Source organism: Myotis daubentonii, chromosome 1 (assembly GCF_963259705.1).
Source record: "Myotis daubentonii chromosome 1, mMyoDau2.1, whole genome shotgun sequence".
Classification (NCBI taxonomy): Eukaryota; Metazoa; Chordata; class Mammalia; order Chiroptera; family Vespertilionidae; genus Myotis; species Myotis daubentonii.
The window spans coordinates 233,932,791-233,957,880 of record NC_081840.1 but is presented as its reverse complement, the minus strand read 5'-3'; the positions used below and the strand labels follow the sequence as shown (position 1 = coordinate 233,957,880).

The window sequence follows — 25,090 nt, the reverse complement described above, 5'->3', positions numbered from 1 at the left end:
ACAATGGGTTCTTAAACTGGACCGGAGGGCCGGAACAAAAGCATGGATGGAGTGTTTGTGTGAACTAATATAAATTCAAAGTAAACATCATTACATAAAAGGGTACGGTCTTTTTCTTTTTTTTTTTTTTTTTATTTTTATTCAAACGGGCTGGATCCGGCCCGCGGGCCGTTGTTTGCCCATGGCTGGTCCAGTGCCTCCCGGGTGGTACACAGTCAGCCACTGCCTGGGGCCACCCTGCAGGAGCTACAGAGCTGTCTGCAGATGGCTGTTACTTGTATTGGGCTTGGAAATGCCAGGTGAGGGTAAGCTGTGAAGTAAGGTAGGCTGGTGCTAGCGCCGGGTCTTGGGCCTCTTATTGATAGTTATGGGTTATGCTGACACCGGCTGCTGCTTGTTTGAGAGATTTTAGGAAAGTCTTTTTAAAAAAATATATTTTATTGATTTTTTTACAGAGAGGAAGGGAGAGAGATAGAGAGTTAGAAACATTGATGAGAGAGAAACATCGATCAGCTGCCTCTTGCACACCCCCCACTGGGGATGTGCCCACAACCAAGGTACATGCCCTTGACCAGAATCAAACCCGGGACCCTTCAGTCCGCAGGCCGGGGCTCTATCCACTGAGCCAAACCGGTCAGGGCAGGAAAGTCTTCTTAGAAATAAGTTGATCTCCCAAAACCAGGGGTCCTAGCAGAACACAAGGGACATTCGGAAGCCAGACAACAAGGCAGTCCCTTCCCTCCTGCAGGAGGTGCGTATGCACTGGGGCTGGGAGCATGCACATGCTGAGCAGCGACCACTCGGGCTTTTATTGCTCATGCACCTGATCTGTCCCTCACTCTTGATGGGAGAGCTTAGGCTCCCAGTCTTGCATAGTTGGCTAATTTAAAGGAAAAAGGAAGGGGTTGACCTTTGCCATTTCAAAATGGTGGCCCCAGGGGAGCTGCAAGTCACACGGGCCAGAATGGTGGCTGTCTACACTCCCTTCTATGACAGGGGAGATTATTTGTTTATTCTCAGTCTGAAACCTGAGCCAGAACAGGCTTATTCACATGAAAAAGCTGTTGCAACAGCTTGGGTGGGGCTGCAAATTGGAGAGGACCGGGCATGAAATTTATTTAAATATGTTTAGGGATATGTGTTTCACACTATGAAGTTCTTTGGCATGTTGTCACAAACAGTGTCCTCTGCAGACAGCTGCAGGTGACGTGCAGAAATGTTCAGTTCACAACAGGCACTGCGCAAACACTGGACGCGCAGTCCCTCGGTCAGTTCCGCGGACGCCTCTGTGGGGTGTAGGTGCCGTCCCTTCATTTGCCGATAACACGGTCGAGCATCAGGAGTCCGGACTGACTTGCCCACAACAACAGATGGTGTGGACCAGCCCGTTGTGTGCAGGTGTGCCTCAGTGTTTGTGAGCTCGGCTGTTCCTGGCAGAGCTGTACCAGGTCGTCCTCGGACAAGCTCTGTCAGAGGAGTGCACACACAGGGGTCCTGGGCTTCCACTGGCCGCCCGACAGGTGGGGCTGGGGCTTGTTAGCTGAGTAGACACTCAGTCGTCGTGGGGAAATATGTGCCCATTTGTTTTGCTTTTTCTTAGGGGCATCATTGAAGCGCGTTTCGTGTATGTGTTTGTGCTCGGCATTCTGTTCATGGGCATCAAAGACATGCTTAAGTCTCAAGTCCACGCTGCAGGCATCCCGGTCAAGACTGTGGGTCTATGGGACGTGTACAGTGGACTGGTGCTCCTGGCAGCCTTGCTCTTCAGACCACATAACCTTCCCGTCCTGGTGTGCAGCCTCTTGATCCAGACCCTGATGACCAAGTTCATCTGGAGGCCCCTGAGGCACGGGGCCGCTGAGGTCACCGTCATGCACTATTGGTTTGGTCAAGCGTTCTTCTATTTCCAGGTAGGTTTTCGTTATCCTTGTGGGTAGGCCAGTAACTTTTTGTCATTTATCTTTCCGTTTTTCTTTGGGAAGCTTCCGTGTTGGTTCGGTGAAAGAGCTGTCAGTGCAGAGTGGTGGTGCTGCCCCTGCCGTGTGCGTGTCTGTCAGACTTGACGCAACAGTTGCGTGAGGCATGGCTGTGGCCATCCTGCTCGCCTGTCCCCTCAGTCATTCCTCCCCTAGAGCCCAGCGTCCACCCTCAGCCTCCAGCGAGGGCCCCTGGGCCGCGTGACCTCCGGGTTCCAGCCCTTGGACAGGGTCCCAGGGGGGAGGGTGTGTCACGTGTCTGTGTGAAGTAGATAGATCTGAGGAAAGGCAGACCTTGCTGCAGCTCATCAGAGGCTTCCGTCTGTATAGTCTCTCCACGATCAGACCTGGCACTTGCTCCTCGCCGTCTTTGGAAGCGTGTCCGGGGTCAGCCGGGACAGGAGGGTGGGCGGGCAGCCGGGGCTCCTGGCTTCTCACGGTCACATGGCCATGTTGTGAGTGTGGCCATGTCATTCCAGGGAAACTCCAACAACATCGCCACGGTGGACATCTCGGCGGGCTTCGTGGGCCTGAACACCTACGTGGAGGTCCCGGCCATGTTCCTGACGGCATTTGCGACGTATGCGGGGCCTGTGCTGTGGGCCAGCCACTTGGCGAACTTCCTGAGTTGGGGGCCCAACAGGTGCGGCTCCTCCCTGTCCCTCAGCAGTCTGTCCACGCCCCTCGAGTGCGCAGCTCCCTTTGCCAGGGTGACGGGAGGGGTGACCCTGGAGTGTGACTGTGGAAGCCCCTGTTTCTGTGGCTGAGAAGGACCCACTCCCCAGGCGAGGGGCAGGGGGCAGCCAAGGCCGACCTGTCGATGAAGCTTCTCCCAGTCCTCCTTCATGGTTGGTGCCGTGCTCCCTGGGGTCCCCTTTCTGACAGTTGGATCCCTAGCGGGACCCGCGGCGTGTGTACAAGGACTCGCTGCAGGAGCTCGGGCCTGGAGCCACCACAGAGAGTGAACCAGAGCGCCAGTCAGGCCGCCTCACAGAGCGGGGCTTGGGGCAGCAGGGGTCACAGCCTGCCCCGGGGAGCGGGCGGGGGCCGCGTGTGCCTGAGAGTAGAGCTGCACGCACTAATGCTCGTGATCTTGCGTTTTGAGCTGGTTCTTCATGTGGTGTAAGTTGGTGGTCGAGCTTCATGTGTCGCACATGTCTGTCCAGGTTCCCAGCGCCCTTTATTGAGAGGCTGTCTACCCAGTGTGCACTCCTGCCACCACCTCTGTCCTAGACCATGTGGCCTGGGCTCACTTCTGGGCTCTGTTTAGCCCTTGTCATGGTGTATGATCTTGCTGGGCTCGATTTGCTAGTATTTTGTTGAGGATTTTTGCATCTATGTTCATCAGGGATATCAGCCTATAATTTCCTTTTTCAGTGTCTCTGTCTGCTTTTGGAATGAGGATGATGCTGGCCACGTACAATGAGCTTGGGAGCCTTCCCTCCTCTTGAATTTCTGGAAATAGTTTAAGAGGAATGCATGGGAATAATTCTTTAAGTGTTTGCTAAAATGTACCTGTGAAGTCATCCTGTCCAGGACTTTTGTTTGTTGGGAGTTTTTTGATTCCTGCTTTGATTTCATGAGTAGTTAGCAGTCTGTTCAGGTTCTTCTTAACTCAGACTTGGAAGATCGTACGTTTCTAGGAGTTTATCCATTTCTTAGTTTGTTCAGTTTGTTGGCGTATAGTTGATGATCGTCTTGTGCGGTTTTCTTTTCATTGTCTATAGGTTATAATATACATGATAGTATTGCAGTGTGTGCATATCGTTTCTAAATAGATACTTTTGCAAAACAGGGCGTGACGTGGCGTGACAGGAGGTATCTGCCTGCAGCCTCATCTCCTCAGGCGCCTCTGCCCTCCAGACTGACCAGGCCCGGGAGCAAGAATTCCCTCCTCGTTTTCAAAATACAAACGTCAGTCACTTAATGCCCCCGGGACGGAGCGGTGCACTAACCCGTTTCCCTTTACCCGCAGCGGCTCGGCGCTGAGGCGGGCCTGCTTCTGCTACGCGCTGCTCAGCTCCGTCCCCGTGTCCGCCTACGTCGTCCTGGTGACGGCCCTGCGCTACCACCTGTTCATATGGAGCGTGTTTTCCCCGAAGCTCCTCTATGAGGGCATGCGCCTGCTCGTCACAGCCGCCCTCTGCCTGAGCTTCACCGCCGTGGACCGGGCCGGCGCCAAGGCAGACGCTGGGAAGGTGGCGCATTGTTAAAGCTCCTGTTCACTTCATGGGTTCGAGTCATGAAAGCAGGTGTAAGTTCAAGATTATTCTAAAAAGAAGAGGTGAGTCCTACAGTGTGGGTGAGTAGCTCCAATGGCTGGGACGGCTACACTTGACGTGGAGTTCGGTGGCCAGTGGCTAATAAAAGGTCACTTTAAAATACTTAATTTGGATATGAATCCTATTCCCCTGTGGACAGTCACTACGGAACTGCTGGACGCCTATTGCCTCTGGATGCATTCGGCTGTGACCAGCCCTGTGTGTCACGTGGTGCACACCAAGGTGGCGAGGGTGTCGCGTGTGCGGGGTCACAGCTGTCGCACTGACGGCGCTGAAAATTAAAACAGACACTTCGAAACAATTGATTCATTTAAAAATAAAGATATAAACTTTAATATATTTTTAAGAAAAATAACTACTTTCCACACACAAAAATTAGCAAGAAGAGTGGCATTATCTTTTTTTTTTATATTTTATTGATTTTTTACAGAGAGGAAGGGAGAGGGATAGAGAGTTAGAAACATCGATCAGCTGCCTCCTGCACACTCCCTGCTGGGGATGTGCCCGCAACCCAGGTACATGCCCTTGACTGGAACTGAACCGGGGACCCTTGAGTCCGCAGGCCGACGCTCTATCCACTGAGCCACACCGGTCAAGGCAAGAGTGGCATTATCTTATATTTTTGCAAACCTCCTGAGTGTCTGGCTCAGGTGGGGACGGTTGGGCTCTGCGCTCAGTCTGCTGTGCTGTGTGCAGGTGCGGGGCACACCGCCTGGTGCCGGCCAGGAGAGTGTGGGTCCGTTTGTGGTCATGGTGGGGGTTCTGTGTTGATGCTGCACTGAAACTTTGGAAGGTGCACCAGGGGCAAGCGGCGAGTGGGTGCACGGAGCTTCCCGCTGGCGTCGACAGGTCCTGTAGCTTTAAATGCCTCAGGGAAGCTGGGGTGTGGGACGAGGATTCCTGTACTGTTTTTGCAACTTCTTGTGAGACTTAAACTTCTTCAAAATAAAGTTATTTTGAAAAGGAAGCTTAGTTGTGCTGTGCAGTCTGAAGCCACACTGTGACCGGCTCTGGGCTGCGCCGGGCTGCACTGCGCGGTTGTGCCTGAGGGAACCCGCCCCAGGGGCGGCCCCGTCACACTCTCATCTGGAGAATGACGTGGCAACACGGTTCGCGATGCACAGCCACACACCGCTCGTCCCGTCGCCCACAGCCCATCAGAGCTCTGAGTGCCGGGAGCAGAGGGGCAGGTGCACGTGTCCAAACTCTTAACTTAGTGTGAAAACTCAACGTTCATCAGCTCATACTGAGTTGTCTTTGCAACAACAGTCCCTTGGTTCTCAAGGAAATGACTGCCACACCCCCAAACCCGAGCCCTAGGTGGTCATTCTTTCAGGCGCCAGGTCCCGGCACAGCTGCAGGTGGGGTTCCATCCATGTCGTGGTCCTGCCTCCGGGCGCCTGGAGGAGGCACTCCTCCTCCACAGTCACCACAGGACTCACCGTCCGGCCCCTTGAACACTTCGGATTCTAAGAGCAGTGCGATCTAGAAGGAACGAGCGAGTTCTCTCAGCCTCTACCACCTTGTCTCCTCTCTCTTCCCTCGATTCCTGGCCTCCCCAGGGTCTGCCCCTCTTTTTAAGAAATAATGACTTGGTATCATTGTAATTTTTTAATCATAAATACTCAAACAACAAAAACACCGCATTTTAAAAAATATATATTTATTAATTTAAGTGAGGAAGGGAGAAGGAGAGATAGAAACATCAGTGATGAGAATCATTGATTGGCTGCCTCCTGCACGCCCCCTACTGGGGATCAAGCCTGCAACCCGGGCCTGTGCCCTTGACCGGAATCAGACTTGGTTCCCTTCAGTCCACAAGCTGACATTCTATCCATTGAGCCAAACCAGCTGGGGCAAAAACACATTTTTTTAAAGAAAGTATTTTTTTTTAATATATTTTATTGATTTTTTTTTTTTTTTTTTTTTTTACAGAGAGGAGGGGAGAGGGATAGTGTTAGAAACATCGATGAGAGAAACATAGATCAGCTGCCTCCTGCACCCCCCTTACTGGGGATGTGCCCACAACCCAGGTACATGCCCTTGACTGGAATCAAACTTGGGGCCCTTCAGTCCGTGGGCCTACGCTCTATCCATTGAGCCACACCGATGAGGGCAAGAGTATTTTTAACTGTCACTGCCCAGAGCAGCAATCACGGACACTCAGGGAACTGTCTCTGGCATTCGTCCGGCAGGCTCCACTCTATTGCTATTTTTAATCCAGAGCTTTTAATGCAATTTCTCTGAATTTAACAGAAAAAGAGAAAGTGCTGAACTTTGGATAACTGTTCCTTCTTACAAGAAGTATTAGTTCATAATAGATTCCTAAAAATTTAAGAAAAAATACTTTTAAATGTTCATTTTAAAAACTAACTACTCTTTCCTATTTTATTCCATATCCCTGGACTCCTTGCTATGAAACATGACAGAATTATCACACACCTTTCTTCCTTCCCCCACTTACACATTCTTTTATAGGATTATTACCACAATTTATGACATCAATTTTGTGCTGTAATCTATGCAACTGGTCAGTTTTAATTCTGTGATAAGTCGCTCGTAGCTCACCCCCAGGCCTTTCCACGCTGCTTACTATTATATTCTTTCCTCTATTTTTGAATCTTTTTCAAAGATGATTCATGGATGTGGACTCTGAACTTTACATCTGTCAGAGCAAGGTCTAATTCTTGGAGTGTGGGGCGCGGGTCCGGTGTTTGGCCAGGTTCCAGCCTTGGACTAATGAAAGGACAGGGTCCTCTCACTGCCACGTGCAAGCCCCAGCTGGAGGGCAGGGCCCTCCCAGCACAATCATAGCCAAGGCTGTGGCTGTGAGCTTTAACCTGTGGTCCGAACACGTGGCCCCACGTGCCTTGTGCTAGAGTTCCGGTGCATGTCGTTGAGTGAGGTTGGAGCTCACAAGAATGCTGGAAACAACGTGATCACGCCCCTGCTTTGCCTCGTGGCATCTGCTATAAAATAAAGACACGGCTTGTGGGCGCCGGCGTTGTCTCCTCATCAGGGAGGCAGCAACCCACCGAGACCCAGCTTTCATTCTCTTGTCTGTCTTTTCTCAATCCTTTCACCCCCCTACTCAGGATCACCCTTGGCTGTGCTGGCGCGGCACATTGGAGTACTTATTCCTACATCCTGCTCACAGTGCCAATTGTCAGAGCAAGTCCTACTTGAACCCTGCTCGCCGTATTATTGTTGAAAGCACTCACTGCTCCATCCTGCCAACTGCTCCAAGTAGGTCCTGACCCTGCCCTACTATGCCAACTGTCAGGTCCAAGCCCCTCTGCCTGGGGCTAGACCTTCTGGGGCACCGGTGGTAGAGAAGCTATGTATGACAAGTCATGAATACGTAAGAGAGTCTTTATTGTAGGAGCCAGTGGCCATGTAGCCATTGCTAACAAGGAGCCATTAGACCAGTGGTTCTCAACCTTCCTCATGCCATGACCCTTTAATACAGCTCCTCATGTTGTGGTGACCCCCAATTTCATTGTTACAAATTGAACATAATGAAAGCACAGTGATTAATCACAAAAACAATATGATATTATATATGTGTTTTCCGATGGTCTTAAGCAACCCCTGTGAAAGGGTCGTTCAACCCCCAAAGGGGTTGCAACCCACAGGTTGAGAACTGCTGTTCTAGACCCACAGCCTCTCATAGCAGCTGCATCTAAGCTCACAGCCTCAGTAGCCTTGGTAACATACTTTAAGACTAGGTAGACAACAGAGGCTTTCTGCCAAATAATGGCAGCAGTCTGGGTTAGGGACGGGTACGCCCACCCGGTGCACGGTGAGATTGCGGTACCTTGCGCCTGTGTAGAGCGTCGTGGCCTTGAACACTTGGGTGAAGATTGCCACACTCCAGCTGGCCCTGGCCACCCGGCGTGCTCTGTTCCCAAGCATCCGAGAAGTGTCTGCTGTGGGATTCTGTGCAGCGGAGTCTGCATCACTGTGGCTGCTGGTGGTCTGGCCCATGTCCCTTCCTCCCTTACATCCAACTGAAAATGAAAAGTCTTTTACTAAACACTGCCTTTATGACTATTCAAAGTGTGTGTATACATTTTGGGGGGATACCCTATAGTTTTTCTTTTCCCCGAATGTCACATATCTGGAATCCCACCATATGTCGTCTTTCATACTGGGTTCTTTCCCTTGGTAGCATGCATTTAAGGTTCCTCCTCGTCTTTTCATGGCTTGATAGCTCATTTCCTCTGAGTGCTGAATACTATTCCATTGTCTGGGTGGACCCAGTGAAAGAATCTAGTGAGCGACATCTTGTTTGCTCCCAAGTTTTGGCAATTATGAATAAAGCTGCTATAAACACGTGACCAGCATCTCTCAGCAGGAAATCAGCCCCGCGTGCCGCTCACAGATCCCTGGATGCCGTGTGCAGCTGCAGGCAGGTCCCTGGCGGTGGCTGGGAGAGGGACCACAGAGCCGTGTCCGGAGGGAGGCCACAGGAAGAGAAGTTCTGGGTTTGTGGGCACGTCTGAATCAGGACAGCATGTTCTCATCTCTGTCAAAAGTTAGGGATGGCTTGGGTACAAATTCCTAGAAACAAGCATGCAGTCATGGACCACCATATGCCTCACCTGTGAGCAATGTCCGTGATCTTAATAAAGTAGAATACTGACTTTTGTTAATGCCAACACTCTTTGGGAGGGTGGGGAGAGAAGGTTGTGTGTCAACTTGTGAGTGTAAGAAAACTAATCTTGAGGCTCACTCGGAAGAAACCAGTAATCCTGTCCAAAATGGAAATAACAGAATAGCAATGCAACCATTTTTCCAAAAAAAAAAAAAAAAAAAAAAAAGGATATTAGCAAAGGAAGTGGTGGAAATACAGAGTTGGAGGGGGAAACAAAACCATCACTGACTTTCCAATCAGACGCATTATTGGTTTGATTTACATCAAAATATGTATTAGTGTAACTTAACCACAGAAAACAAATGATCATAGTAATTAACGGGGAAAAAGACACTGACAGTGCTAAGAACAAAACCCAACTGATTAAATGTGGGGACTGGTGGGTTGTGAATGGTCCATGAACTGGGCTGCAGCTCACCCCACAGGCAGACACCTCCAGGGACAGGACGGGCAGGTGCCGGACAGCTTCGGCCAGAGAAAAAGTCAGGTTCATTCCGCCAAGGAGGAGTCACGTGGCCATGGCCTCTCATTGCTGAGCTGCGGCGTTTTCATTGGCTGGGCCTGTTGCTGGGCTGGAAAAAAGCTGCGCCTGGGGCCGTTGACAAAGTGGGGCTTCCTCTCTCGGCCCTTCCCACTCCAGTTGCAATCTGAGGTTCCCTTTATTAATTGTCACATTAGAATTGAATGCCCACTTATGGAAACAACAACAAACTATTAGCAAACTAGCCAAAGAAGGAAGCTTCCTTCATGTGTTCAGTGGGGCAGCCCCCACGTCTCAAGACTGAAGGTAGACCCAAGAGGAGGGCCTCGTCCCCACCCCCAGGCCCGTCGTGTTGGGGGGCTCAGCAAGAGCGTGTGCCCAGAACGCAGGCAGGGGACCAGGAAGCCAGACACGGAGCCATCACTGATCACCGATGACATCGGAGACAGACAAGTTATTAGAACCGTAAAGAAATGTTTGGCGTGTTGCTGGGCACAAGGTCACTATACCAGGTCAGCAATAGTCTTTAGACCAGCAACAGACACATAGGAAATGTAGTTTCTAAAAAGACAACATTTACAATGGCCACAAAAATGAAAATGCGTCTCGGGAAAGTCTAACAAAAGCCAAGCAAGGTGTTTACAGAGAAAAGTATTAAACTTAATTAAAAACATAAGTGAAGAGAGAGCTCTACCCAGAGATGGAAGGCCTCAAGTTTGTCAAGATGGCATTCTACCCCAATTAACGAGCAAACCCCCAAAGCCAGGCCGGTCTGCATCCTGTGCGGTTCTGCGCAGCTCACGGCAGTCTTACCAGAAACGCATATGGAAAGGGCCAAGGCCAACACTTGGGTGAAGTAAGATGTGGGATACGTGGATCAACAGAAAAAAAAGAACAAAAGAAAAATTGTGTAAATATAGAATATCATTATGTGAGATATGTTACAAACAGCTTAATATTAATAGTCTTCATAAAGCACTGAAATAGTTGGCTTACCGTGATAAAAGAGAAGGGGTGCTAGAGAAAGTAGCTATCCACACAATAAAGGAAAACTGATAAAGGAGATGGAAAGGTAATGGATGGTGGATGGTGGATGATGGATAGATGACAGATGTGTATAGATACAGATAGGTGAACACACACACATACATATAACAAAAGATAAAAAATGAGATCTCACCTCACATTATAAACAAAGATAAATTCCCAGGTGGATAAAAGACCTAAATATGACAGCAAAACTGTAAAACTTTTACAAGAAAAGGAAACAAAGATTGGGGTAGGGAGGATTTCTTAAGCAAGAAAAGGGAAGACAAGCAATAAAAGATTAATGTGATTTACTTTTTGACAAAATACCACAAACAGATTTTAAAAACCCTGGGATAAGGTATTTGCAAACCCCAAAGGGGTGCCCAGACAGAATACGTGTCAGGGGCTCTGAGAAATCAGTAAGTAAACAGCAAGCTGTTGTTTTTTAAAGTCAGAGAACCAGGGTGCAGATGGCACTGCTAACAGCACAAACCTCCCCCAGTAACTGGGAAGGCAGGTGCGAACAGTGAGGTACCATCGCACAGCAGCCAACAGGAGACAAGTGAGGGGTGCTGAGGGAGGTGGGCCCCTCAGATCAATCCCCAAACATCCCTAACTAGCTTGGCTCAGTGGCTAGAGTGTCGTGTCGGCTTACGGACTGAAGGGTCCCAGGTTCGATTCTGATCAAGGGCATATACCTTGGTTGCAGGCTCGATCCCAAGTAGGGGATGTACAGAAGGCAGCTTTCTCATTGAGGTTTATAACACTCTATCCCTCACCCTTCCTCTGTAAAAATCAATAAAAATATATTTAAATAATAGTAAATAACCCCCAAAACATAATGTTGGTGCACCAGACGAGGTGCAGACGGCACCATCATGCGAAAACTGGGAAGCGTGCAGAGCACCTGTAAGGCCTGTGGCAGACACGCCCGGGGTGATGGCTCCATGGACAGTGCGTCGGCCCGAGGACTGAGGGGTTGAAGGTTCGGTTCCCATCAAGGGCACCTACCGTGGTTGCAGGCTCGATCCCCAGCCCCTGGTCGAGGCGCATGTGGGAGGCAGCCAGTCGAGGTGTCTCTTTCCCATCAACGCTTCTCTCTGTGTCTTCCCACCTCCCTTCCACTCTCTCTAAAAATCGATGGGAAAATATCCTCGGGTGAGGATTAGCAACAACAGAAAAACCTCCCTGGAAACAACCCAAAACCACTCTGAGGTGGTAGCCAAACTGCTCCCGTAACATTTTCTAGATTTAGAACGAAGATTTGACAGTCCGCTCCGTGCTTCTGTCTTTGGATCTATGGAGGGTGGGCGGGTGGGAAGAGGTCAGCCAATGAACCTGTATACGTATATGCATAACCCAGGAGCACAGACACTAGGGTGGTGAAGGCCTGGGGTGGGGGCAGGGGTGGGCTGGGAGAGGTCGGGGGGGGGGGGCGGGGGGAACATGGGTAATACTTTCAACAATAAAGTGTTTTTAAAACTAAGGCAGGGGAGGGTGGCAGTGTGAAGAGATCAACCAGTGACCTTGTATGCATAATGCATAACCCAAGGACACAACAGTGGGTGGTAAAGGCTTGGGGGGGGAGGGTGGGGGGAGGGGGCAATAGGGGGAGAGGGGACATATGTAATACTTTCAACAATAAAGATTTATTTAAATAAATAAATAAATAAGAACTAAGAAATGTGGACCAAACATGGGCAACATTTTAAACTGTTAAAATTTAAAATGGCCCCGGCTGGTCTAGCTCAGTGGATAGATCGTCGGCCTGTGGACTGAAGGGTCTCGGGTTCGATTCCGGTCAGGGCACATGCCTAGAGTACGGGTTCGATCCCTGGCCCTGTTCCAGATGGATGCAGGAGTCAACCATTCAATGTGTCTCTCACATTGATGTTTCCCTCCTCTCTCTCTCTCTCTCTCTCTCTCTCTCTCTCTCTCTCTCTCTCTCTCTTTCCTTTCTCTCTCTCTCCTCCTCCTCCTGCTCTCTCCCTTCCATTCTCTCTAAAAATCAGTGAAAAATGTCCTTGGGTGAGGATTAACAGCAACAACAAAAAAGACCTCACAGGTGCACAGGCCTGGGTGACGGAAGACAGGCAGGCAGAGTGGGCCCCTCCCGTGCCCTGAGCAGGCCCAGGCAGGGGCACCCGGCCAGAGCAGCCTCTGTTCACCCACTGACCTGCTGGCCCTCCGGCCCCTAGCACACCCAGGCAGGTCTGGCCACAGCACAAGGTCTGCAGGGCCAGGAGGAGAGCCACGTGGATACGGGTAGGGAGGCAGGCGTGCTCTGTGGCGGAGTCGGATCTCAGACTTCCTGCTGAGGACCAGGGCACATAAAGTGGCAAACTCACGCTGTGAGCAGACTCCCACTCACCGCAGAGATTTTAAGAAAACTGTTGCAAACACAGCTCCCTGAAGGGCTGGCCTGCTCTCCTCGGCCAGCCAGGAGTTGCGAGGGGAATTCAGATTGGGGATAGGAGATGTGCACACTGTTTTCCTAAGTTAAACTTTCTTCCCTTTTGCTGGTGTTTTGTTCCTGTCAATCACTGCGCTGAAAAGTAGCAAATTAAGCAAAGACATCAGATCATCTGGAAGGTAAACCAGCTGACGTGAGCTCTTGTCTCTGTGGCCGAGTTTAAAATGGCCCACAAGTCCGTCGCACTCGCACTCAGTTAATGCGCCAGGACTCCCTTCCCTAAGGCCTCTGTCAGGTATTAATTTCTTCCCAGTCTTGGTGAAGAAACAGTGCTTTGGGGCAAGAAACACCTTGCGGGCACAGCCTGGTCCCGTGGGTAGCACAACCCAAAGGTGACCCGACACTCGGCCCCCACCACGCACAATGTCTGTGCAACACGGACCCACCCAGGGGCCCCGGGACTCGGCCTGGCCCCACCACTGTCCCAGACCCTAGTGCAGCTCCAGTGCGATCTGCTGTGCCGGTCTGTGCACACATTCGGGTGTGTGGGCACCCACGGGCCTGCCCCACCTTCCTATGACCCAGTGTGAGCCAGCCTGCAGCTCACCCACTAGCCGCGCTCAGAGTCATGCTCCCTACATGCACATTCTGGTGTTTGTGCCCGGGGGGCAGTCCACAGCCAGGCCACTCCCCTCAGATTCCCCGGGATCCTGGGTACCCCAGGCAGCGCTGCTGGCCTGGCCTTAGACATGCCTAGGCGGCAGTCCATGTGTGAGTGCACATGAGTGCAGCATGTGTGTGCACTGTTTGGTTTTACAGTTGCATGCACTCCCATGTGCATGTGTGCTCTTGTGTGCGTACACACGCACGGGGGCTCATGTGTATGCCCGTGTGTGCTCCTGCGTGCATGCGTGTGCACTTGAGGAGTGTATGTACTGTATCTGTGTGCATGTTGGAGTGTGCTGGGTCATGGCACTAAATAAACATTTAATCACCAGCAGCCCCATCTTCACACAAAACCATCAGACTGATTCCTAACTTAACGGATTGTTTCATTGCATTCCAGGCGAAACGTAGTTGTGTGGATCAGATTTGTGCGGCAGGGCAGAGCTGCGCTGATGACGGAACACGTGGCAGCCCAGGAGCCTGAGGCCGGGCGCGGCTGTCCACCTGTCTTAGCCTGGCTTGTGTGGCGACCACATCATGTGTTATCTTAATTAAATTATTCTCTTAAAGGTAAACAACCTTTATGTTTAAAAAAGCAACTTATAGCCAGCCCTAGCCGGTTTGGCTCTGTGGATAGAGCGTCGGCCAGCAGACCAAAGGGTCCAGCTTCGATTCTGGTCAAGGGCACGTACCTCGGTGGCAGGCTCCTCCCTGTGCAGGCCCCGGTCGGGGCATGTGCAGGAGGCAACCCATCGATGTGTTTCTCTGTCTTTCTCTCTCTAAAAATCAATGGAAATTCACGAAATTTCCGAAATTCTGCTGAATATTCACGAAAACAAAAACAAAAAATAAAACTACTTATACACTCAGCATCAAGCCATGTAAAAACTCTAAGATGTGTTTAATCTTGGTGTTTCGTTGTGACCCTAAATTCCTGGGGCGGCCTCCACGGGCCACGAGTAGGACCCACTCTGAGGAAGGTCCGAGAATCAACTTGTCTTCTGAAGAGTCAATTCCAAACAACTGACGCTTTCAGAAAGCAGGTGATGTGGACAGTGTGGGGGGGGGGGGGCGTGGCCGTGGGGCGTGGGGGCCTGGAGCCCCCGCCAGGAAGCTGGTCCCGAGCCCAGGAGGCTCAAAGCTTCCAGACCCCACGTGTTCCCTGAGGTTGGCCTTGGAACAACTTCAGCTTGGGGATTTTTGGGGTTTCATCTCCTGTATAAACTTTAAAAAATGAAACCTGTTTCCCACATCATGGTCTTGCGTGGGGCTACGAGTATTCGTGAAGTTAGAAACATTTGCATCTTGAAAAGTGTCACCTGGTTTTTTGTTGCCCGAAGTTCACTTCTATGTGACCCAGGCGCTCCCTGCGGCCTGGCCAGACGCCCACGCAGAAGGCGCTGCCCGGTCCAGCTCTAGAGTCTGCCACTGCAGGGAGGCCCCTGGTTTTGACGTAGAAGGCATCCAACATGCAAACTGCACAAACGGTGTAGAACGAAGCACCTCAGAGAACAAGGGTCTGAGGTTGATGTCCTGTCACACCAACCGGGCCACCTCCACTGCAGCTCTGAGCTGACCCCGCAGGCGTGGGCCCGGCTCCGGAAGTGGGAACTGCTGGCAGGGCCTGATTGGTTGGACTTGGGCAGATAGAGAATGTTTTTAGAGTCACTTTTGCTGCCACTATCACGTTTGCTGCCTTAGGTTGATGGCCAGGGGGCTGCTGGTGTGGGGACGGAGAGGGGTCCGGCTGTAGGACCGGCACGGGCACTGCTCGGGCCATGGCCTCAGCCTGGCTGCATCCAGAGGGCTAATCTGGACAAGCATCTGAAGTGGCCTGTGGGTGAGAACCGAGTAGCCTGGACGTGAAGGACTCTTCCTCAGGCGGAATCCATGTTTCGCAGAGGACGCTGGCTCGCTGGCTCGCTGCCTCTTTGATTGGATGTTTTACAGTCGCTGAGGTCAGGCTGCTGGATGGTGACAGGCCGCCACGCCTCCCTAACAGCTTCTGCTGCAGCGGGGCAGCCCGGCCTGGCCAGAGCCTCGGTGGCCAGGGTCCAGGGGATCTCGGGCTTAGGGCGGGGCACCGGGGGGCTGAGGGCAGGTCTCACCCTACAGCCTGCACTTGGGAAGCACCTCCATCCCCAAACCTGGGTGCTTTTTCACAATGAAGAGGACCCCAAACATGAATATGTGACACATTTCTTTCACTTTTCTCTGGCAGAGGTGACCTTCGCTCCGGGATGTCCCCACCTCTTTTGCAGGAGGTCAAACCCTTCCGTCAGAGTGGGGCTCTCCTCTGAGCAAGTTCAGAGTCAGCGCACACCTGCCTGACACCCCAGCTCTGGCCAGACTCCCCTTTTCCCTGAGACCCACCAGGTCGGATGGACACTCACCGCACCACCATGTGGAATGCACTTCACACCGTGTGTGTAAACATACAACCTAATGATTTAAAACTATGGCCTTCACATCAAAGCGAAGGAGTATATGTTAAATAAAATGGCATAATGTTCAAATGACCAAATTAATGAATTCATCAACAGGAAAATAACCTTTGCCAGAAAAACTAGGCCTGTGGTTTTCCAAAATAGAATTGGAAATTCATATGCATTAACCAAAAATAAGCTCAGCTTTGCAGTAGAAACCTCATCACCAGTTTCCAAAAAGAGAACCGTTTGGGGCCTGGTGCACAGGAAACGTTCGCTTCAGAAAGAGGCTGGGTTAGTCCACCCGGAGCGGAGCGGAGAGCGCTGCGGGGACTGACGTCTGGTAAACTGAGCCATTGCCCCCCAAACTGACCTGTGCGTAGACATCTTCTAACTCCAATGACATAGCAATTAATTTAATAAAGGAACTCACCAATTTTAAATTGCAATTAATTTACCAAACATCGTCACCATTTATGGAGCTTTACAGTAAGAAAGTTTCGACAAAAGCAGGCACATCCGTGTACAAAGTGTTGCCGGCGGCGGTGCGTCCTGTCTTTCGTTCCGGAAGTTGTCCTTCTGTCCGCTCCGAGGGGGGTCTTCCTCCCCTGCCAGCTCGCACCGGGGACCTGGGAGCCTCGCCCAGGGAAGGGACTTGCCAAAGAGAAGTGCGGTGGGGGCGAGCTGACCCCGAACATTTATTGTAAACTTGAAAATGGAATCCGGATACGGACAGACACGGCGAAGAGAAACCTCCCAGACACAGAAACGGTAACACTGGAGGCCGGGCTCGCGGCGGGGGTACTCGGAGAGAGGCGCCGGCCACAGCCCGGGGGAGGCGACACCTGGCTCGGCCCCGCCGCCCCCGCGCGCCTCGCGTTGGTGGTGGCTGGGGAGGCGCCCGCGAGTCCGTTCGGGATCGGGGTTCAGCAGGCGCGTCGTGGCTCCCAGGGACGCGCCGTCTCGCGGGGAGGCCGGCAGCAGTAGGGGTAGGAGACGTCGAGGTCAGGGTCCGAGGGCGCGTACCCCGGCAGCTCCACGGACGGGTGCCCGCCGCAGCACACCTCCACCCCCGCCTCGTCCGCCGCGCGGACGACGCCCACGTCGATGTAGGAGACAGCGTGGTGCGCCGCGAAGCCCGCGCAGTCCCCGGGGGCGGCCAAGTCCGACTCCTCCGGGGCCAGGATGGAAGCCTGGCTCGGGCGGTGCTGCAGCCGCCGGCCCCGCCGGCCTCGCCGCACCCAGGAAGCGGGCGGCGGCGCACGGAGCCCCGAGCCGCCGCGGGGCCGCGCCGGGGCCCGGCCTCCCCGCCGTCCGCGACGCCCGCGCCGGGCCCGCGCCGCGCGGTAGGTCTTGGCCAGCAGCAGGCTGAGCAGGCCCAGCAGGCACTCGAGCGCGTTGAAGACGGTGGAGAGCACCAGGCCGCGCTGGTAGTCCTTCAGCTGCCGGCACTTGGCGGGCGTGGCGCGGGCGCGCGGCGCGCCGGGGGCCGGGCCGGGGGCGGGGGCCGCGGGGCCCGGGGCCGGGGCCGAGGCGGGCGCGCGCGGGGGCAGGCAGTAGTGGGAGTACTTGCGCTCCACGAGGGACACGGCGTCGCCGTCGATCACGGCGCCCGCGAAGGCGCTCAGGACCCCGAGCATGAAGACGAGGGCGCCGAGCAGGAGCAGGTTCTGGCTGGTCCCCGGCCCCGCGGGCTCGGCCGCGGCCCCCGGCGCGCCCGGCGCGGTCTCCGGAGCGCCGGCCGGGGCGGCGGGGACCCCGAGTCGCGGGCCCGGCCCCGCGAGAGGCGCGGCCCGCGGCCCGCAGCAGAGCAGGGCGGCGCCGAGCAGCGAGAGGCCGGCGGCCAGCAGCAGCCCCGAGTAGAAGGCGCCGGCGGCCGCCCCGAGGCGGAACGGCTCCCCGCGGAGCTCCGAGCCCAGCGAGAAGCACTTGAGGCCGACGGCGGCGGCGCTGAGCGCGCAGGCGAGCAGGAGGCAGGCGGAGAGCGCGGCGCAGGCCCCGCGGACGCTCCACTTCATCCTCCGCGCCCGAGCCGGCCCGCACCCCGCGCGCCCGCCGCCGCCCGCCGCCGCCCCCGCCGCCTGCGCCTCCTCCCGGCGCCGCGCGGCCGGACCGCCGGCCTCCCCCTCATCCTCCCGCGTCCTCCCGGGCCCGCGCCGCCGCCGCCGCCGGAGCCCGCATCTTCTGCCTCCCGCCGCCGCCGCCGCCGCCCCGCGCCGGGAACCCAGGCGGCGCAGAGACCCGCCGCGAGCGCGCCCCCTCCCCAGCCCGCGGCGCCCCGCCCAGGGCGCTGCGCTCCCCGCACCCGGCCCGCGGCCCCGCCTTCCCACGCCCCCGGCCCCCGCCGCCCCTCGGACGCCCCTCGGCCAGCTCCCAGAGGAGAGGGCCCCCGCGCGTCTCCCCACCTTCCTCCGGGTGCGGGCGCCCTCGGCCCCTTAGGCAAGGCCACCCTCCAGCCCCGGGCTCCACGGAGGCCCCCAGGCCCCACCCCCCCGCACCTCCCACCTCCTGAGCAGCTGCGTCTGCGCTCCCCAGGCGACGAGGCTCGCCGCTCTGCACGGCCACCGGCTTGCAGCGCCACGACCCCGAGGAAGCTGGCAGGGGCGGCGGCACGGGGGAGGGGCCCGGGGCTGGAGGCCTGAGCTCAGGAGGTGGAGGGAGAGGGGTCCCGGGGGAGGGGGCCGGGGGCCAGGGGGATGAGCGGCAGTCTGTATTCGGGGGGTGGTGGGTGATGGGGTGTGAGTGGAGGTGAGGCCTCAGGCAGAACCTCGATGAGTCCGTCTCCCGGCTGAGGCTGTGAGTTAATTCATTAGAAGGCGGTCCCCGGCCGGAGAGCGACTGGGGTGGGGCTGGAGATGCCTGTGGGTGAGAGGAGGCGGGGGTGCGAGGTGGTCCCCGCGCCCTCAGGGCGCTCCATGCTCCTCCTGAAAGGTCTGGGATGGGGCGCCTCCGGACGGCCCTCGGAGGAACCTCGGGCGGCGGCTGGGCCGGCGCGGTCCCCGAGCTGCAGACGGAGGCCGGGAGCCATGACTCACCCGCGGGCTAATCGCAGCGTAAATAGCTTTGCGCCGATCGGAGGAGGCGGGCGAGCTGCGGCGAGGGGCGTGTGCGGAGGGCTCTGAGCACACGCCTCCGTCCTGCCTCCCACGTGCGAGGGCTGCGGTGGGGACCCCCTCCGTGCGAGCGTCCTCGGTGCCGGTGAGCAGTGGCCCAGCAGCGCGCGGGCCCGCGCCCGCCTCCCACCACCACCATCCGCCGCGGGAAGGAGCGGGCTCCGCCGTTTTCAGCGGGGACTGCGGGCCGTAGAGCGCCCGGCGCCCGCGGGTGACTTCCCGGGGCCGTGGGATCCTGAGCCCCCTGCGCACAAGGTGGACAGTTGGAAAGGCCAGGGCGTCAGCGTGCGCCCCTGCGCGTGAGCGGAGCGACTAGGAGCTGCCTCCCAAAGACTGTTTTGGTTTCCAGGGCGACAAGGTTCGCAGCCAGCACCGTGGAGCAGCCTGGAGCCGCCTCTCCATCCCGCGCTGCGGTGCGCTGCGGCCGGACCCATTGGCCGCTGGGCGGGGCAGCAGCATCTCTCCCCGGCACCCACCTTCCCTGACACTTGTGCCCCGACCCCCTCCCTGACCCTCCCCTCACCAGCCTCGCGCCTGGTGCCCGCGTCCTGGGCTGTTCTGTCGCAGGGGCTCCCTTCGCCACCCTCACCCGCTCCTGCCTTCCCTGTGTGCGATCTCCGCATGGACTCCCGGAAGAGTAACTGGCTACTGACTCCTCGGTGCCTGAGTCCTTCGGACCAGTAGGTGCTTTGCGTGGCTTGCTTTTTTCTTAAAGTACACTCTTTTAAAAAATATTTTTTTATTGATTTCAGAGGAAAAGGTAGGAGAGAGAGAGAGAAACATCAGTGATGAGAATCATTGATCAGCTGCCTCCTGCATGCCTCCCACTGGGGATTGCGGGTGCAAACCCTGGTGTGCCTGGAGGGAATCCAGCCGTGACCTCTTGCTTCATGGGTGGGAGCTCAACCACTGAGCCACGCCAGCCGGGCAAAATTATTTTACTGTTGTATCCGTTGCGGTTATTGTATGTTTTTCCTTTTCAGCCTGTTACTGTGGTGAGTGACGTTCATCAAGTGTCCGTGTTAAGCCAACCTTCACTCCTGAGATAAGTCCCACTTGGTCATTGTCAGGCCAACAGCCTCTGATGCCTGTTACCAGGAAGAGGACAAGTACTTCTCCCACAGGAACACAGAGCAGGGTCAAGCGTTACCCACACTGAGGAGTGACAGCCCATCCGGGGGTCTGCTCCCCCAAAGCCAGGAGGCCCCCAGCAGCTGATTCATGGCCATTAGCAGAGGTGCACCCCTCCTGTGCTGCAGCAGAAGCCCCCCCTCCCCCCGCCCAGCACAGACACCCGGGGCTGGCCAGGTGCCATGGGGTGCACAGTGAGCTGGAAGAGGGAACACATTCCCACACAGTGATGAGCCCAGCACAGGGGCCTCCCGGTGAGGAAGTGCTCAGCCCAAGGCCCATTCTCGCTCAGATGAGTAGGAGCAGGCAGACTGGTGCAGTCCTGATGGCCTACCCTTTCCATAGGGGCGGGGGGGCGGGGATTCAGTGTGCTGTTACCTCCTTGAGGACTTGTGTCTCTGTTAGTGCGAGGTATTATTTATAGCAGTGGTTCTCAATCTTCCTCATGCGGCGACCCTTTAATACAGCTCCTCATGTTGTGGTGGCCCCCAATTTCATTGTTACAAATTGAACATCATTAAAGCACAGTGATTAATCACAAAAACAATATGTAATTATCTATGTGTTTTCTGATGGTCTTAGACGACCCCTGTGAAAGGGACGTTCGACCCCCAAAGGGGTCGCGACCTACAGGTTGAGAACCGCTGATTTTAGCCGCCTCTGCTTGTACCATTGTCATCTCCTGTCAGAGTCTGGGGTGCTGACTTTGCAAAATGAGTGGGGAAGGGCTCCCTCATTTTTTAAAATATACTTTTTTTTATTGATGTCAGAGAGAAAGGGAGAGGGAGAGATAGAAACATCAATGATGAGAGAGAATCATGGATCGGCTGCCTCCTGCACAGCCCACACTGGGATGGAGCCCACAACCCAGGCCTGTGCCCTGACCAGCATTCAAACCCTGACCTCCTGGCTCATAGGTCCACACTCCACCGCTGAACCGTGCCACGCTGGCCGGGCCCTCCCTCGCGTTTTACTCTCTCCAAGCACTTGCAGAGCTGGCATTGTTTCTTCCTTAAGGATTTGGCAGAGTTCACCTGTGAAGCCATGTGGGGTTGAAGTTTTCTTTATGGGATGATTTTAACAAACTTAATTTTAAGAACATGTATAGGGATATATATTTTTTTTTTTTCTGGAAGGAGCGTTAGTATCTTTTGAGGAATTTCTCCATCACAGTTTTAGATTTGTTGGCATGGAGTTGTCTGCATTATTTCTCTATAAGCTGGTACTTTTATTGTATGAAAAGTATACCTCAGTAAAGCTGAAAGAATGAAATGTTTTAAATTTTTATTCTTTTATGTCTCTGGGGTCTGTGGTGAAATTCCCTCTTTCATTTCTGATACTGGTCATTTATGCGGTGTTTTTTTAATTTTTGTTTTAATCCTCACTGGGGGATATTTCTTCCATTGATTTCTAGAGAGAGGGATGGAGGGAGGAGGAGGAGAGAGAAACATCAATGTGAGAGAGACACATCGATTGGTTGCCTGCACCCGTACTGGGGTTGGGGAACTGCAACCACAGTACATGCCCTTGATGGAAATCAAACCTATGATCCTTTGGTCCATGGGCCAGTGCTCTAACCACTGAGAAAATGGGCCAGGGCTTTATGGTGTGCTTTTAAAAATCAATTTGGCCCTAACCCGTTTGGCTCAGTGGCTAGAGCGTCAGCCTGCGGACTGAAGGGTCCCAGGTTCGATTCTGGCCAAGGGCATGTACCTTGGTTGCGGGCACATCCCCAATAGAAGGTGTGCAGGAGGCAGCTGATGGATGTTTGTCTTGAATCGATGTTTCTAACTCTCTATCTCTCTCCCTTCCTCTCTGTGAAAAAAAATCAATAAAATATATTTTTTTAAAAATCAATTTGGCTGCAGGTTAATATTTTTGATCATTAAAAATAGTGTTTAGTTTTATCATTTTCTTTATTTTTTGTTTTCTATTTCATTGACTTCCACTCTTCTTTGTTATTCCCTTTTTCTCTGCTTACTTTGGCTTAGTTTGCTCTTTTTCTAGTTCTGGTTTGAGACATTTCTTTTTATATAATCATTTAATGCTATGAACATTGCTTAGTGGCATAAAGTAACAGTGAGCAAATTAAATCCCTTAGTTTGAACTTGATTTCATAAAAGCAAAATTCACTTTTTATCATACCCCCCTGCCGCAACCTGCGTGGCGGCTCCGGATGGCCTGCAGGAGGGCTGCGTGCTGGCAGAGCAGAGAGCACACAGGTCAGTAAAGCTCAGTAGAGTTTAGTGAACAAGATTATGGGGTCAGGCAATCACCTCGAGCCACTGATTGGCTGCCTCCTGCACGCCCCACACTGGGGCCCTCGCGGTCACAGCAGGAGCCACCTTGTGCTGGCCACAGCCCTGCTGACCGCCCCAGGTCCATGGCCTTCCGCGTTCCTGGTGCACTTCCATGCCCATGCTGTTATGCACGGTCTCCCGCACTCCCCCACAACTTTTTAAGGTGCTATGGGATGGCAGGTACTGGAAGGTTAGTCCAACTTGAAGACAGGATCTGGGAGGACCGATGGTGGATGGATGGATGGTGGGTGGGTGGGGGGATGGTGGATGGATGGTGGGTAGATAAGCTCAATATGAGGGATGGATAAAGTAAGATACCAGAGGGACCATGCATGGACCAATGGTGATAACGCCTCACACACTGGAGAGCAGGATTAACTCAGCTCTCTGGCTAATAAGCTAATCCTCACTCCCATTTCCTCGTGGCATAGCAGCTGTGGTCTGTTCCCTCTGTCCAGGACCCCAGCTGGGGGTGGCCCTGGGAGGAGGGACGCTTTCAGGGAAGAGGGGTCAGGGCTAAGGGTGGACCCGCCCCAGGGCTGCTGAGAGTGACCCTCCCTCCTGCATCTCATGAGCCAGAGCCACAGGCGGGTCCCTGAGGTCAACTGTGGGGCGCAGGGGACGGAGCTTAGTCAGCCAGCCGCTGCCTCTGCCATCCTCCTGGGCAGCGCATTGTCCCGGCCCCAGGCCGTGAAGCCACTCCGCCCGCAGCTACGGCTCCTCCCGAGATGGACCCTTCCCACATGTTCAGTCACGAGGCTTTAAATGTTCCCCCGGGTGCTTGGGTCTGCGGTCGTCCCTGCAGCGTTCCCGTCCTCAGGAACCCCGAGGAACCCCGAGGTACCCCTTTTCCATTTTCTAAGGCATTTGTTCCCTTCCTCCCGTTCCCACAGCAAGTCCCAGGCAGAGGACATGCCCACCTCCCTGGCTGGCTGAGAACTGGACCCAAAGCCACAGTGAACCCCAGGCCCCGTGGCCCCCGCAGCCCAGAGCAGAGCCTGCGCCCGCAGACGCCGCGGGTGCAGACAGGACCGTGTCCTTCAGATCCCGCCTCGTCAGTGGCCCAGCCTGGGCTCTGATGGGCCTCAGCCGGGGGGAGCACACAGTTCTGTCAGGGCCCAGCGGGCACACAGTCCGGGCTTCGCAGCCACACGGTGAGCGGCCCGGGCTCAGCGACAAGCAGCCCCGTGCGTGAGGCCCGCTGTGGGTTGCTCTCACTGGAGTCGAGGCCCTGAGGGTCCCTCCCTGCCCTGAACAGGGCTCCTCTGGACTCTGTGGCTGCCTGGGGGCCCCGCTAAGCCAGTCAACACCTGGGGTTTGCAACCCTGGCTGCCACTGCCATCAGCGGAGGGCCCAGAGCCCCGGGAACCACCGTGTGCCGCTGGCCGCCCCCCCTCTGAGCCGGGGGTGTGACACGATGCACTTCCTTACGCTTAAGGCCTGTAGAGCTCATTCCTTCCACTGCCCTGGCTGCTCTGAGCAGGACCCGCCCACAGGGGTGGGTGCCGGGTGCCAGGCCCGCTCCCCGCAGCCGCACCAGAGCAGCCGCCTGGGCACCCCAGCTGCACCCGCGAGGCTGCCGGCGCCACGCGGCTCTGCGCACACCCGGCTGGTGCTGGCCTCAGGGCTCCAGGGCAGGACGGAGCCGGGGCCTCCGCTCAGACAGCTCAGCAGAGGGACGAGAATACAGGGCCGAGGCCACAGCCAGCTCAGCCCAGCCCTCACTGGCCATCCTGGGCCGGGCGTGCCCTCTGCGTGGCCGGGGTGGCGGCTGAGACCAGGCAGCCAATGCCCATCGTTCATGTGAGTGTCCAAGGGCGGCCCAGCCGTGGATAGATTGTGGGGACTTAAGTCCTGGCTGGTGCTCAGTGGTCAGAGCGTCGGCCTGCGGACTGGAGGGTCCCGGGTTCAATTCCGGTCAGGGACACGTACCTCGGTCGCAGCCTCCGCAGCCCAGGCCCTGGTCGGGGTGCGTGCAGGGGGGCAACCAATCGATGTGTCTCTCTCACATGGATGTTTCTCTCTGCCTCTCTCCTCCCTCCCTCCCCCTAAAAACCAATGGAAAAATATCCTCGGCTGAGGATTAACAAACAAACAAAAAGAAACCAAACCAAGAAGAAAGTGGGGACTTAAAACAGCAGAAATGTGCTGTCTCTCTTGGGGGCAGCTCAAGGGCTGGGTCCCTCTGGGAACCGGAAGCCGGCTTTGTCTGGGAGGAGAAATCTCCAAGCCAGATCACATGACAGGCTCCAAGCTCCGTGAGACAAAGGGTTAATGCGCCACAGCCCCCTAGCTATCCCTGGGCACTGCCCTGCCTGCAGCCCGCAGCCCCCAGCCCCCGGGCACTGCCAGCCCACCCCACAGGCTGCCGTCTGGCTGGCTGGTGGCCACGGCCATTGGTGAAGCGAGAGACCGGGAAGTTCTGTGAGCCTGAGAGGTGCTGCTGCTCCCCTGGACTGGGTGAGCTGACGGCCGGGTGTGTGTGTGGGAGGGGGGGGCAGGCGGTGTTAGCAAGGCCAGGGGCCAGCACGCGGGCCACGCCTTCCCTGGAGCACTGCCAGCCACAGGGTGACGGACGCCTCGAGCTGCTTGTGCCTGCGCCCAGGGCGTGGGTTC

General features: G+C 55.2%; 2 protein-coding genes across 6 annotated transcripts in view; one reads left to right on the top strand and one right to left on the bottom strand.

Annotated features, from left to right (window-relative positions):
• Positions 1-5,225, top strand: part of PIGG (phosphatidylinositol glycan anchor biosynthesis class G) — a 28,595-nt gene extending 23,370 nt beyond the window's left edge. For 3 of the 5 annotated variants that reach the window (XM_059678038.1, XM_059678010.1, XM_059678019.1), the window contains 3 exons: positions 1,601-1,910; positions 2,456-2,619; positions 3,952-5,225. In XM_059678038.1, coding sequence (XP_059534021.1) covers positions 1,601-1,910; positions 2,456-2,619; positions 3,952-4,189 — 712 coding nt within the window. In that variant the 3' untranslated portion in view covers positions 4,190-5,225. Of the gene's footprint in view, positions 1-1,600; positions 1,911-2,455; positions 2,620-3,771; positions 3,916-3,951 lie in introns of those variants that run through there. The other 2 variants (XM_059678029.1, XM_059678047.1) reach the window with 2 other exon arrangements.
• An 11,141-nt stretch (positions 5,226-16,366) lies between these two features.
• Positions 16,367-18,695, bottom strand: TMEM271 (transmembrane protein 271). Its single transcript, XM_059682992.1, has one exon. It carries the CDS (start codon positions 17,946-17,948, stop codon positions 16,857-16,859), a length of 1,092 nt encoding a protein of 363 aa, XP_059538975.1. The 5' UTR covers positions 17,949-18,695; the 3' UTR covers positions 16,367-16,856.
• Between the last annotated feature and the right edge of the window lie 6,395 nt (positions 18,696-25,090).

Coding starts and splice junctions, on each gene's coding strand:
- TMEM271 (XM_059682992.1), bottom strand. CDS start 17,948: ATGAAGTGGAGCGTCCGCGGGGCCTGCGCCGCGCTCTCCGCCTGCCTC.